Source organism: Pungitius pungitius, chromosome 4 (assembly GCF_949316345.1).
Source record: "Pungitius pungitius chromosome 4, fPunPun2.1, whole genome shotgun sequence".
Classification (NCBI taxonomy): domain Eukaryota; kingdom Metazoa; phylum Chordata; class Actinopteri; order Perciformes; family Gasterosteidae; genus Pungitius; species Pungitius pungitius.
The window spans coordinates 21899237-21911779 of NC_084903.1; the positions used below are offsets into that span (position 1 = coordinate 21899237).

The 12543-nt window shown below is 46.5% G+C and overlaps 1 protein-coding gene across 4 annotated transcripts in view; it reads left to right on the top strand.

Annotated features, from left to right (window-relative positions):
* The window catches only part of mpped2a (metallophosphoesterase domain containing 2a), a 40660-nt gene that overhangs the window by 6204 nt on the left and 21913 nt on the right, over window positions 1–12543 (top strand). For all 4 annotated transcript variants that reach the window (XM_037482351.2, XM_037482361.2, XM_037482342.2 and 1 more), the window contains exons 3-4: window positions 7592–7773; window positions 11477–11702. In XM_037482351.2, coding sequence (XP_037338248.2) covers window positions 7592–7773; window positions 11477–11702 — 408 coding nt within the window. The remainder of the gene's footprint in view (window positions 1–7591; window positions 7774–11476; window positions 11703–12543) is intronic.

Genomic DNA, 12543 nt, shown 5'->3' on the forward strand with positions numbered 1-12543 from the left:
TCTCAAATCTGCATTTATTTGGATGTAAAAACTTTACCGGAGTATCACAGCTGATCTTAAGGTTTAATTCACCGGAAGCGATTCATTCAAACCTTCAGAAATATGCTTTCACCTCCGGAAATAGATCCTAGCCAGGTTTGGACTAGTGTTTTCACGACCAATGACTCTTTAAAATGCACTCGGCGTGATCTGACGGCCCAAAGTGACTCAAAAGATGAACATTTTCATCAATTTATTATCCATTGACTTTTTCAGAGCAAATCTTGGTGACGATCACAGTTTTTAAGCGTTGTAGCCGTTCAGACAACTGGTATGACGCATTAAAGTGTGTGCTAGAAGTAAAATAAATAAATAAATAAAGTTAAACCGAAGTAAATGGCGTTTATAGTCTTTTTTTTTCTCAGTAATCCATAAACGCTGAAAGAAGGGAAATGATGGTCTTAATTCTGACAAAACAATGAGGCAATCACACCAAGAATATTTCTGTGACTCGTCCTGAAGTGTGGCCCAGGATTGGATTGGATTTTTATTTTTAATTTAACACCAGCTAGATTTATGCCGCTTCCTTTTCACCTGATTGTCGGCAGCCATTTACTGCGTAGAAAGCACCTGAGCCCCCCTGCGAAATGGAAATACTTTAAAGCCCCTTCCTTCCTGACTGACTGTTTTGAGGGAGAAAAGAAACCACATTTAACAGACTCCTTGTCCTCCAGATGCCGTGTTAATTATTCCCGCCCTCTGAATAATTGAGGGGCGCGCAAGTGTGAATCATTTAATGACGCCGCCGCCTGCATCCGTACACGCGGACGTTTATTCTGACTGGAGACGCACGTTAACGCACCTTGTTGTCGTTTATTAACAAACCCCTTGGACATTCCTGTGGTGGAGGTAGCTGCCGCTAATGCAATCGAGGAAAATCGCTCGGAATGAACTTCTATGACGTGATTCTTCACTGTGAGAGCAGCAGCGTCAGGTTTTGCTGCTTGTGTGTGTGTGTGTGTGTGTGTGTGTACATATTTCAAATCCTTTGCCTTCCTCATTTATAGTTTTGTGTGTTTTTTTTTGAACGGAGGGGGATGGACTCCCCTCCATACGTGTGGTAAGAGGTCTCCCCGCAGGCCCAGTTATTTTCCACAGAGACGCTGTGTGGGGTTTGTGATGGTTACGTGGTTCCCGATGGGTCACTTGGAATGGAAAGACTTATGTTCCAGACGCGTCAGGCCCGGGGATCTGCTCTACTGGTTCTTGTGGGTCGCCTTGTGCGAATAATGACTCTAGAATTGACGCGTTTCCCTGAGCACAAACACGAGGATTGGTTTGGATCTTTTTAAGGGGAGGTTTTTAAGAGTTTCTCATCTCATCCCACAGCGGCATTAAGGCGTATTTTAGAGTTTAAGTTGAGGCTATATTTAGAATGTGGACACTACTTTACCTTGTCAGTCCTTTTCCGACAGGTAACTTAAGCTCTCTTCAAAGCCACCAGCCTCCGTTTGAATGAAACGGTGGTTTGACCTCACGCAGCAGAACATATTCTAGAATACAGGCCACTGGTTTGTGAGGTCTTCAGTCCGGCAGTGTGCAGAACCCACGTGGATAATCAGACCGTTGTAATTCCCCATGTGGCTGATTAATCATCAAAGGAAGAGGGTTTCCGGTCGGACTCTAGTTCTGTCTCTCCGCTCCTGAGGAAGAGGAAGAGGAGGAGCAGACAAAGCAAACAAAGAGCCGGCCCCCCTTTTTTTTGTTTTTTTTTTGTGGCTTTTCTGTTTGAGGGCCTTTTGTAACGGGAGAACCCTTGATGACGTTCCCTCTCCACCTCTGCCCTGCTACTGGATCCCGGCGGGACGATGGGGGGGGGGGTTGTTAAGTGACAGTTGACATAGGACAGGTTTTTCCTGATTAAAGCTCTTTTGAGGTTTTTTTGGAGCCTGGCATCGAAGGGCACGATCTCCTGATGATGTCACTTCCCTCTTGAGATGGAGGCCAGCCTGCAACTTCTCAACGTGCCGCGTCCTTTCATACTTCGCCTCCCGAGACGGAGACGAGTCGTAACATTCTGCCTTAACACGAGAGCAGGTACTGGATTTAGATTTTTCTGTTTTGAGATTATAAGCCGAGTATCCTGGAGACTGAAAAGAGCTCCACGGACCTTTTGTTGAACGCTTTCCTCTGCAATCCTCTCCGTGCTTTCTGCTGTTATCTGTACTTTCGGCTGCGAGCTGTGTCCGCCCCAAACTACTCCAACCCGGGGGGGGGGGGGGGGGGGGCACTCCGTACTCGTCTCCTCTGCCTTCCTCCCATCACCCCGGCGGCCTGTCAGCAGCACAATTAAAGGCTGTGTCTTAATGAAAGGGGCATTAGCAGAAGCAATCTATTTCCCAGCGCAGTGCCTCAAGGTTTCCCCGCTGCTGATATTCCTACACAGGCTTTGTGTGCCATACTGGGCCATTATGGGATGGGGGGGGGGGGGGTGAGGACGCACCCTGTCTGAGCAAATGGAGTAAGGGAGGATTTTTGCATTCTTCATTCAATCAATTATTTGAATATTTTTAATTGTTTGGCTCATTTTTCTTCTGAATTTCCATCGTTCTGCATTCTGTGCGTGCCGCCTTTTTTTCTTTTTTTTTTTTCTTCTCATGTTGGGTTTTCTTGTTTGCTTGTTTCTTTCCTCCCTTGAGCAGCTCCCCCCCCCCCCAACCCCCACCACCACCACTCTCTCCGTTATTCCTGTGTTCATTTTGTTCCTCTGAAGTTTATTGAATTAGCGCGGACAGCTGAAATGCAGAAGATAAGAGAGGCGCTCTCTCTGCTCCTCACTGAAACGTTTTTTGTGCGTGTGTGTGTGTGTGTGCGTGTGTGTGTGCAGTAGGGGGAGGGGAATCAATGCAGAGGTTACAGACAGAAGAAATGGAGAGCTTTGTGTTTGGATGTTTCTCCTGGAAAGAACAATAAGGACGGTGTGAGCTGGCGGTTTGGTCTCCAGGTCAGCAGTGATTACGTTTTTATTCCTGTTGCTTATGGACTCAGATATTAAATGTTCTCTGGTGGTCTTTGTTGAGAAGTTGGACTTTTAAGAGCAGCGGTCCGTTTGCAGGCGTTTGTTTCAGAGTACCCTGCTGAGATTCAGATTGACTTCAGCCATTTACACATTTGTGTCATATCATAAAAATTTAAAGATCTCGCAAACAACAAAGAAAAGAAAATCCACAAATATTTTCTTTTGAGAAACTGAATAATTAATTGATTTTTTTCGCTAAATGTTCTCTTCATCGACTGATTGTTTTAGTGGTAACGATCACATTTTAGAAGTATTTTACAATCAGGAAGCCGGTTGAAAGTGTTGAATCCAGTCGGCCTTCAGTGGATTCTGTTGTGTTGCACAAAACAAATCAGTCGGGTCGATTGGCGCCTTCATCCCGACCGGTCACGCGCCGTCGGGTCGGCTTCAGTTGATTAGCGGCCCGTTTCCACACTTCCCCTTTTGACCCCTGTAGATTTTAGGTGACTCCTGTCTCTACCGCGGGGCTTCGTTAATGAGAAATCATTAGTGGGACGACTCCATTAACGATGGAAGGAAGCAGAGGCCGGTTCTCCTGCGGCAGGTAGGGAAACGGGCCGTGATGGACGCGCGTTTCTGGTTCTGTCCAAAACAATGTGGGCAGCTGAGATGTCGCTGACCCCGCTCACCCTGCAGGGGGGGGGGGGGGGGGGGGTGGTCCTGTGATGAAGCTGAATGTCTTCCGCTAACCACGCCTGTTCTTTTCATTTACCAGGTTTCTGCATGTACCACTTTGTTGTCAAAACGCTTCACAAAGAGACAGACAGCAAACAGATGTGTTGGAATCACTGACGGGTTGAATTTCTGCCATTACGATTCCTCGGTGGATTCAAACGTAACTGATTCTAAAAACCCGATGATGAGAGCTTTGGCAGTTTTTTTTTTTTTTTTTTTTTCCTTCTTCTTCTTTTTTTTGGCCGGCGCAGCAAACCTCCTCTGCCTGTTCAGAGGAGCCCGAGAGGAAGCGTTGCAATCCATCACAGTGATTATGTGGCGCGCTTAAAGAGCCGGACGAGTCGGCGAGTGACGCGGACCGCGACCTTCTTATCTGCTGCGATTTAAGTGTCTCGTTTGAAGAAGCAAGCTCGGCCTGAACTTCCACCCTGCCTGCTTTCGTGTTTGTTACTTCTTTTTTTTCATTTTTTTTTTTTTTTCCAAAAGGGCCACGGAGCCAAGTGTGCTCATTCAAATTGAATATCCTCCTACAGACACCCGAGAGCCCTCCTCCTTCCCTCCGTCTGTCTCTGCTACGGCGATTTACACCTCCCTCCGCTGCCAACCACGCCTGGAAGCGGTTCTCCACGATTTAGTTGTTGTTGCTCACATTTTTCTTTGTACAGTTTTCTTATCTGCAAGCGTGTTTTAGGTTAAAGCACCTACACCTCGAGTCTTATTTTATTTCATTCATGTCATTCATGGAGGGCGTGGGGCTTTTCTGATGATGCTTATTGAGCTGAGTAACCAAAGAAATGATCAGGACATCGCTTTTCTATTCATTTTGTTTTAGGAGAATAACAAGTGAGAAAGGAGCATTTATTAAAAGTGGAGATACGTCTGCCATTCCCACCGCAATTCGCAATTAAGCTCACAGCACAAGCATGACCGAAAATGTTTGGTTGCAGAAGAACATTTTTTTTTTTTTTTGAGGCTCTAACGATGTTGCAGCTGTGGGTGAGAAGGGTCTCACTCTCACACACAGACGCGCACACACACACACACACACGCACACACACACAGACATGCCGGTTCATGGAGCAGATACTTCTGCTGCCACAGACCTCGGTTTTGTGTCGGCTCCGATGTCATGGCGGATTTCAAAGTGTGCTCCTGCCCTCCTCCAGCGCATTAGCATTTCTCTCGCTCCCCCACTCCTTTTTTTTTTCTTTTTCCCTTCTCCTTCTCTCCTCTGCATTCTCTCCTCTGATGTCGCGCCGAAGCTCAGACATGTTAACGGGAACCTTCATGCTAACGCTGGAGAATATTCTTTCACCTGCAGACTCTTTCGTTTTTTTTTTTTTTTTTCGCTGTCTCGGCTTACGATGGATCAGAGGCCTTTGCCGCACTGCTGAACTCCTGAACTCTTGTATACATTACTAATGAACCTCTGGATTGTTATGCAGTCGTATGTTAACAGGAGAGACGGGGGCCTCTCTCTCTTTGTGTGTGTGTGTGTGTGTGAGAGACTTATGCAGCATTATCATGAAGGTTTCTTGGCCCGGGCCTGCTCTTAATTGATAGGGGCTGCTGGTATTTACTTACATTCTCAGGGTGGATTAAATCTCAAAAGAAAGGGGAGGAGGAGACGACTGTTGTTTTTCTCCTGGCGTCGTCTTATAATATGCGCGTGTTTCGCACATGAACGTACACATATACACGTTTTTTTTTGTCGTCCCGTGTGGTTTCCGCGTTCGTCCTTCCCCCCCCGTGACGAGGAACTGTCGGGTCCCGTAAAAAGCCGCACAGCAACGCCCAGGCACCGCGGAGCGGACCGAAATCTAATCACCGGCGGCGCTGCCATGCATAGCGCCGCTCTCTGCTGGCTCGGGTTAATGTCTCTGTGTGTACGGGAGCGTTGCCTCCTGCCCCCCCCCCGGCCGCTGGTAAACGCCATTATCTCCGGCTAGCGTTTTTTTTTTTTTTGATTTTTGGAGTCCAGGTCTGCTCCAGTGTGTCCAGCAAAGATCGCCAATCTGAAACCATGACATGTTTGAGGTGTCCAACGGCTGCTCAGGGGCTGACTGGCGAATTACTGTGAGCTGCAAACCAGTGAAATGGAGCAACAAGATGGATCCGGGGGGGGGGGGGGGGGTTCAATTTGAGTTCCAGCATCCAGTCTTGACAAAATTTGATTAGAACATTTTCAGCTCGCCGGCTGAATTCGGATTCGGTGTTCACGTTCACAATTTGTCTATAAAGTGCTTCTAAAATAAACAAATATCTAGATATACATGTGGACCCGCCGCTCGAAAACAACCTTGCGGACGACTGCTTAAGCGCGATAACGGAACAGCAGCAGACTGCAAGATGTTTGGAGCTTTTTCCGTGTCTAATATTCTGCTCTGCATGTCACAGATGTGAAAACAGGAAAATTACATCCCTGAAAACCCTCTTTGAATGAGACGTTTCAGCCCCTTCAGTCACATGTCTTTTGTGCAGAGGTGCCCCGTTTTTTTCCTCCGTCTCTCTTAATGACGACGTCTCCAGTCTGAAACCTTTTTGCTTTCAGCCCCTTCTCTGGATGTCTTCTCGCCATGTTTGCGTTCAGACGCGAGTTAACTGCGTGTGTGTGTGTGTGTTTGTGTGTGTTTGAGGATTGCAGCGTTGATTATGTGCCTGATGTTTTCGACAGATTGACATCCCTTCTAATGAAATAATGGTCTGGTGGCAGAGTGCTGGAGGATTGCACATTGTAGACTTCAATTACAGACAAGACGATCCCCCCCCCCCCCCCCCCCCCTCCCCTTTCTTTTCAGTCAAAAAAAGTACAGCTTTTTCTTCTTTTTTAACAGACGTACTTACATCGAACAAAAAGCCTGAATAAAAGGCTTTTTTTTTTTTTCAGCCAGACTCGGGGTCTAAGTGTTTTTTTTTTTTTTTTTTCTTTAGATAATGGATAGAAGGAACGTGGCGTGCCTTAATTCACCGTCTCTTTAGCCAATCTGATGCCACAAAACAGCCGTTGCCCTCTTTGTGAGCACAAATCAATCCGAGCGCTGCTTGTTTTCCGGCTCCGACGCCACATCTTCCCCCCGTGGAAACGTCTCCTCTTTTCTTCCAGATGCATTTGGCTCTGCTGCTTGTATTAGTCTGTGGGCCGTGTCAATTTTTTCAAAACTAATTTTATCATTTTACGGTTTCGGTTTTCAGCTGTGTCCCTTTCCTAAAAAATATGCTTCTGGGCGGAGTAGACCTTTTTTTTTTATTTAATTTTTTTTTTATGCAAAAAATGTTCAAAAGGCAGAAGTGGGACATTTTATTCCTTACAAAAGCAATTTGAGGATTTGCACAGCACGTTTTCAGGTTGAAAGAATAAACTATGAGAGCGCCAGTGAACGGCAAACATCAAGGTCTGAGAGCATAAACACACTGTCAAAAAGTTGAAAGATTCTAATTTATCGTCATGGTTACAACGCAACTTTGTAGAAAAAATCATCTTCGTTTATACCATTTTTACCCCGAGGGTGATTTGAAAGGGGAACATTCGTTCAGTTCTTGTAAACATTTTCACCCTAGTTTGTGCCGGGCGGCACGTGAAAAGAGCGTCTTCCTGTTAAATCAGGTGATTGACAGATGAGAGCATAAAGAAAAGCCCTTTATTCCACGCTTTTACTGGCCTATTGCAGTTTTCATTCAGTCACTGGACGTTATGTAATCTTTTTTTTTTTTTAATGCATCATCAGATGAGGCGGCGGGGGGGTCTTGCCCTGAACTCAAACCACATTCAATGAACAGAACAACCCCCCCAATACGAGAATGTGTGTCACGCTACGGCGCTCTGGACCCATCGTCTCTCCTGTGTTGTTGTCTCTTCAGGGTGGACCCCATTCCGTACGACAACCCCAAGCCGGCGGGACACACCAGGTTCGTGTGCGTGTCGGACACGCACTCGCGCACGGACGGCATCCAGATGCCGTACGGCGACGTGCTGCTGCACACGGGCGACTTCACCGAGCTGGGCCTGCCCTCCGAGGTCAAGAAGTTCAACGACTGGCTCGGTAAGGCTGCACGCACAACACCAGGAGCCGGACCACACAGTGCCCCCCCCCACACGCTGCACCGTTCACCCACAACGGCTGTGCTAAAGTGTCCAGTTTAACCCTCATGACCTAACACCCTGGCTCAGTTAACCTTTGACCTCTCCCTCTGGCCCCATGCTGTGTGTGTGTGTGTGTGTGTGTGTGTTCTCTCCCAGCAGCAAGTGTTTTTGTTTTGTTTTTTCAGGCCTTTCAGGGGTAAAGCCGAAGCGTTTTTATGGCCCTCTGAATATAGTCGTGTAAAATCCCTGCACACTGTCTGGCGGTCCCTCTCGCTAAGGGCTTAAATGAAGGAATGCCCCCCCCCCCCCCCCATCGCACTGCCTGTGGAGCTTTAACACGTTTTAGGATTGTTTGGTCTATGCCTCTGTCATTTGTGTTTATTTATTCAGCTCTCAGCCGCTGAAACGAAACAACGAAGTCTAGACTGAACGCAGAGCAGATTTTTGGAGGTGTCGCCGTTTCATTTCATCAAAGATCTTTTGAAAGACGAATCAAGTATTTTTTACGTTTTTAGACTTTGACCATATACAAGAAGTGAGGATCGTTCGGCTCTGTGGCTGTCGCCATCTCGGCGTTGGAAGCGGAAACGACCATTGGACGAGAAAGTTTAATTAAAGTTATCGGAACACGGGCTTGTTTGTATGGTATCGGCTGAACGAGGGCACGTCCGCGTTGGCTTACATTCAGAAGGACCGGGCGTTCCTTCGTGATTCAATCTGCAGGCTGTGAACATTCTCTTTGTTAAGGTTCCTTGTGAGTTCTGCAGTAAGTAAAGCTCCTGGAGGGCTCGATGCTAGCTCGCTACAATGTAAAAAAAACATCCAAAAAGTCCAATATGTTCTATCTGAACATAGCTCTGAAGTTGAAGAGACGATTTAAGTAACGGAGGGTTTGCTTAAAGAGAGAATTTTAGATTGACGAATTCTACCTCAAAAGGTTAATTTACTGACTAATTCTTTTTCTGCTGTGAAGGGTCCAAGTATTTCTTGTCAAAATACATCTCTGGTGACCTTGACGTTTTAATTTCATTTCTTGACTCAGACGAGACGGCGGATAATTACAAGAATGTCAAACTTGTCAAAGAAAACAGATCCTGATGTATTTTTCATTAAATCGAAGGACCTTTTTTAAAAAGCAAAACCCCCTTCGCTCACAACGGCATTGCTCTTAAAATCTATGTTTGGAGTATCAAGGCACTCGCCCCCCACCCCTCCACCCCCCTGCCGAGTTGAAAGGTTGCCGTCGGAGTTTCGTCCTCTCAAAGGCTGCAGTCGGTCTGGAGTCACAGCGGTTTGCGGCGGAGGAGAGCAACGCTGACCCAGATTTCACTGCAGAAATCCGGAGGTCTGCGGAGACCTCTTCAAACCGCTCCTGCAGCATATTCCCCTCCTCCACCGTCCGTCAGCTAGCTCCGCGTGGTTTAAAAAAAAAACACGGCTTCCCTCGCGAATCCTCAGCCTGTGATTTGGGGATTTGTGCGTTTACGATCGACCCTTGGCGGCGGCCGGATGTCTTCTCCGCCGCTAGCTGCTAACAGTGTAGATCGGCCTTCTTCTTCTTCTTCTTCTTCTTCTTCTTCTTCGGAGGTGTGGCAAGACCTTTCCAAGCGCACGTAGTGCTGCAGAGTTGTGCTTTGATTTCCTCTTTCGTGCCCGCTCGTGGGCGACAAAGAGGAAATAAATCTCGGGCGTATCACTCCACCGCCGCCGCCGCCGCCAGATCTTTCACGAGAGCAATAAAAAGCAGCAGAAATCCCCAGAAGAGTAATGGAGATGGAGTTGTTTGATGGTAATTATGTTTTCCCCATCTTCTCCCTGCGTGGTGTGGTGGAGAGGATGATTTGCTTTGGGTAGTGTGTGTGTGTCTGTGTGTGAGGGAATGTGTGATCCAGTTAGAGAACTGGGAGCAGGCGCTCTCATATAAGGTTAGACTGGAATTTATGATCCTGAGATGCGACGAGAGCTAATTTAAAGTAGCGGGAATGAAACCTGTGAACCGGGGAGCAATGATTCTTTCATTTTCAGCATTAGAGAACACACACACACACACACACACACACTTGGGGCGGATGCGTTTTTATTTATTTGTATTGAAGCAGCATATCCTGATTGGGTTTTTATTTTATTCCATTTCTATTACATTTATTTCCCATTGCGTACTCTGCAAACGCTGCAGAATTGAGCAGTGCATCTACATCATTTCACCTTTCATGAGGTAAAATCGTTTTTTCTATTGAACATTTGTCTTCTTGGATTCTTAATTCAATTTTCCCTCTTGGACATGCATCATAACCTTCTGCAAACGGATCAGAACAACTCTAATGTTGAGCTCAATACTTCTGTTGATTCCACTAAACTTTAGGGAAACTAAATTCACGTCCGACAGTCAAGTTTAAACCTTCTGTAAAAAGGTTTTGGCAAATGTCTCGACACAGATTTATTTTTAATTTTTAAGTCCATGTAAATTGAAATCATTCAATCTTCGTTCCTTTGTTTTTTATGAATGAAGACCCTTTCATACATTGTGTAATGTATTTTCTCAACTTTTTGTCCTAACTGCTGAATTATAGAATCATTCTTTACAAGATTTATAACAAAATGCAGCAGATTCACACTACATTCTGGTATAATGACATAATGAAGTGGTGACACGTTTTGTGTAGTTACTACTTAATGAAGCAGCGCCATAGATCTTACGGCCTGTGTTGGGCGGGGGGGGGGGGGTGGGGTCAGCTGGTTAACTCCAGTCATAATTGAGCCTGCGGAGGAATGAACAGAACCTGCAGAGCCTTTTAAAAAGACACAGAAGCAATCGTCTACTGAGGCCTGAAGGATGGGATGAAGGAGAGCTGCAGAGGGGTGATGGAGGCCGGAGCCTCTGGTTGAGCCTCTGGTTGAGTGCTCAATCTGCCGGAAAATAAAGCACTAAGTCGCTTCTTGATGGCGGAGGGCAGCCGTGGACAAATCACCTGGCCGAGGAGAGCGAAAAAAGGGGGCATGGGGCAAGTTGAAAGATGAGCCGAGGAGAATTGTAATCGATGTTCTTCTCCATTTAGTTCAGGTTCAGGTTTTTTTTGTTTTTGTTGCAGAGACGGACGGTGGCCTGCTGAGGTCAAGCAGAGCCGTAGGCTGTGGTTGTAACCTCTATGTGTGCCTGGGGGGGGGGGGGGGGGAGGTTCTCCCCTCCAGTATCTTTAGTCTTCTTTCCACTCGTGATGGGAGAAACTGAGGAGAGTTTATACGCTGCCAAAAATGTGAAGTCTACCTGCTGTTTCTGTAAAAACTCTGCGCCGGTGGAGAGTGAAAATCTTTTAGTTTATAGAACAGTGTTCTGCACAACAAATTAATAAACAATTATTCGCTGTTTATTTTATGCCAGGAGAACAGGTTGTAGTTTTTGTTGGTATTCAATGGTCGTTCTTGTGTTCTGCTGCTTTTCTGCTCCGTGAAATCCCCTATTTGATTAATTCAAAACTCTCAGTAAAATATATATATATTTTTTTAGAATAGTGAGTCATTGCAGAGTTGTTCTAAATGTTTATTTTCTTGTATTTAGAGAACGGATTTAAACCAAATTCTCTCAGTATGTATCAACTTGATGCTTATGTGTCGTCGTCCCCCCCCCCCCCCCCCCCCCCCCGCCCGCCTCTCGTCTCTTCCAGGTGGCCTGCCGTACGAGTTCAAGGTGGTGATCGCCGGCAACCACGAGCTGACCTTCGATAAGGACTTTATGGCCGAGCTGGTCAAGCAGGATTACTACCGATTCCCCTCGGTGTCCAAACTCAAACCGGAGGACTTTGACAATGTCCAGACGCTGCTCACGAACTGTGTGTACCTGCAGGACTCGGACGTCACCATAAAGGGATTCCGGATATACGGCGCGCCCTGGTAAGCCTCCTCCATCCCAGACCGCTCGCCTCCTGTAGCGTTGAGTTCCTGTCTCGGAGGTGTGCCTCCTCCCCCCTCCCCCCCTCCCTCATGCAGGGCTCTGTTCCCGGCTAGCACACACGTTCCTTTGATGGGCTCGAGCTCCAGAGCTTTCGTCCCGCCCGTGTTTTGACACAAGGTTAATTGATAAGCGTGGTGCCGGAACACTCTCGTCAATAGGCTCTCAGGTGTGCAACATAAAGAGGGAGGGGGGGGGGGGGGGGGGGGTTAAGCAGCCTTTGTGCAACCAACGGAGGCAGGTGGGAGTGAGAGGTGTGTTTGTGCAGAGAAAGTACTTTGACTGCTTGAATTTGCGTCTGTTGGTTCTGCAGCACGAGGCTCACGTCAATGGTTTTGTGGCCGTTTTTTAAAAGAACCGTTTCCCAGAGATATGATCATGTCTTTCTCTAAAAGCAGCACCAATATCCAGTATTTTTTTCACCTTTCAAAGAAAATGCTTTACTTGGATATACTGTATAGTGGCCTTGTTTTTAACAGCTGCCTATTTTACTCCAAGATGAATATCTTAAAACAGGCTCTGACGCTTTTGCTAATTAACTTTCAACCTTAATGGGATCTTACAATTTAACATCACAGTTCACGTTTTAAAGCGGTTTGCCTTTTCTTCTTTTGGGAGAAACTCAAAGCTAAAATTAGTGCATTTTTCTGAATAAATCGATCAATGTGTTCCTCTTTGCCGGACTAATCTATTAATTGACTATTTGGCAGTGTTTTTATACATTAGTGCGTCCCTAATCCCCCTTTATTCTCGTCTTGGCGTCGCCCCCTCCCATCCTCGCGC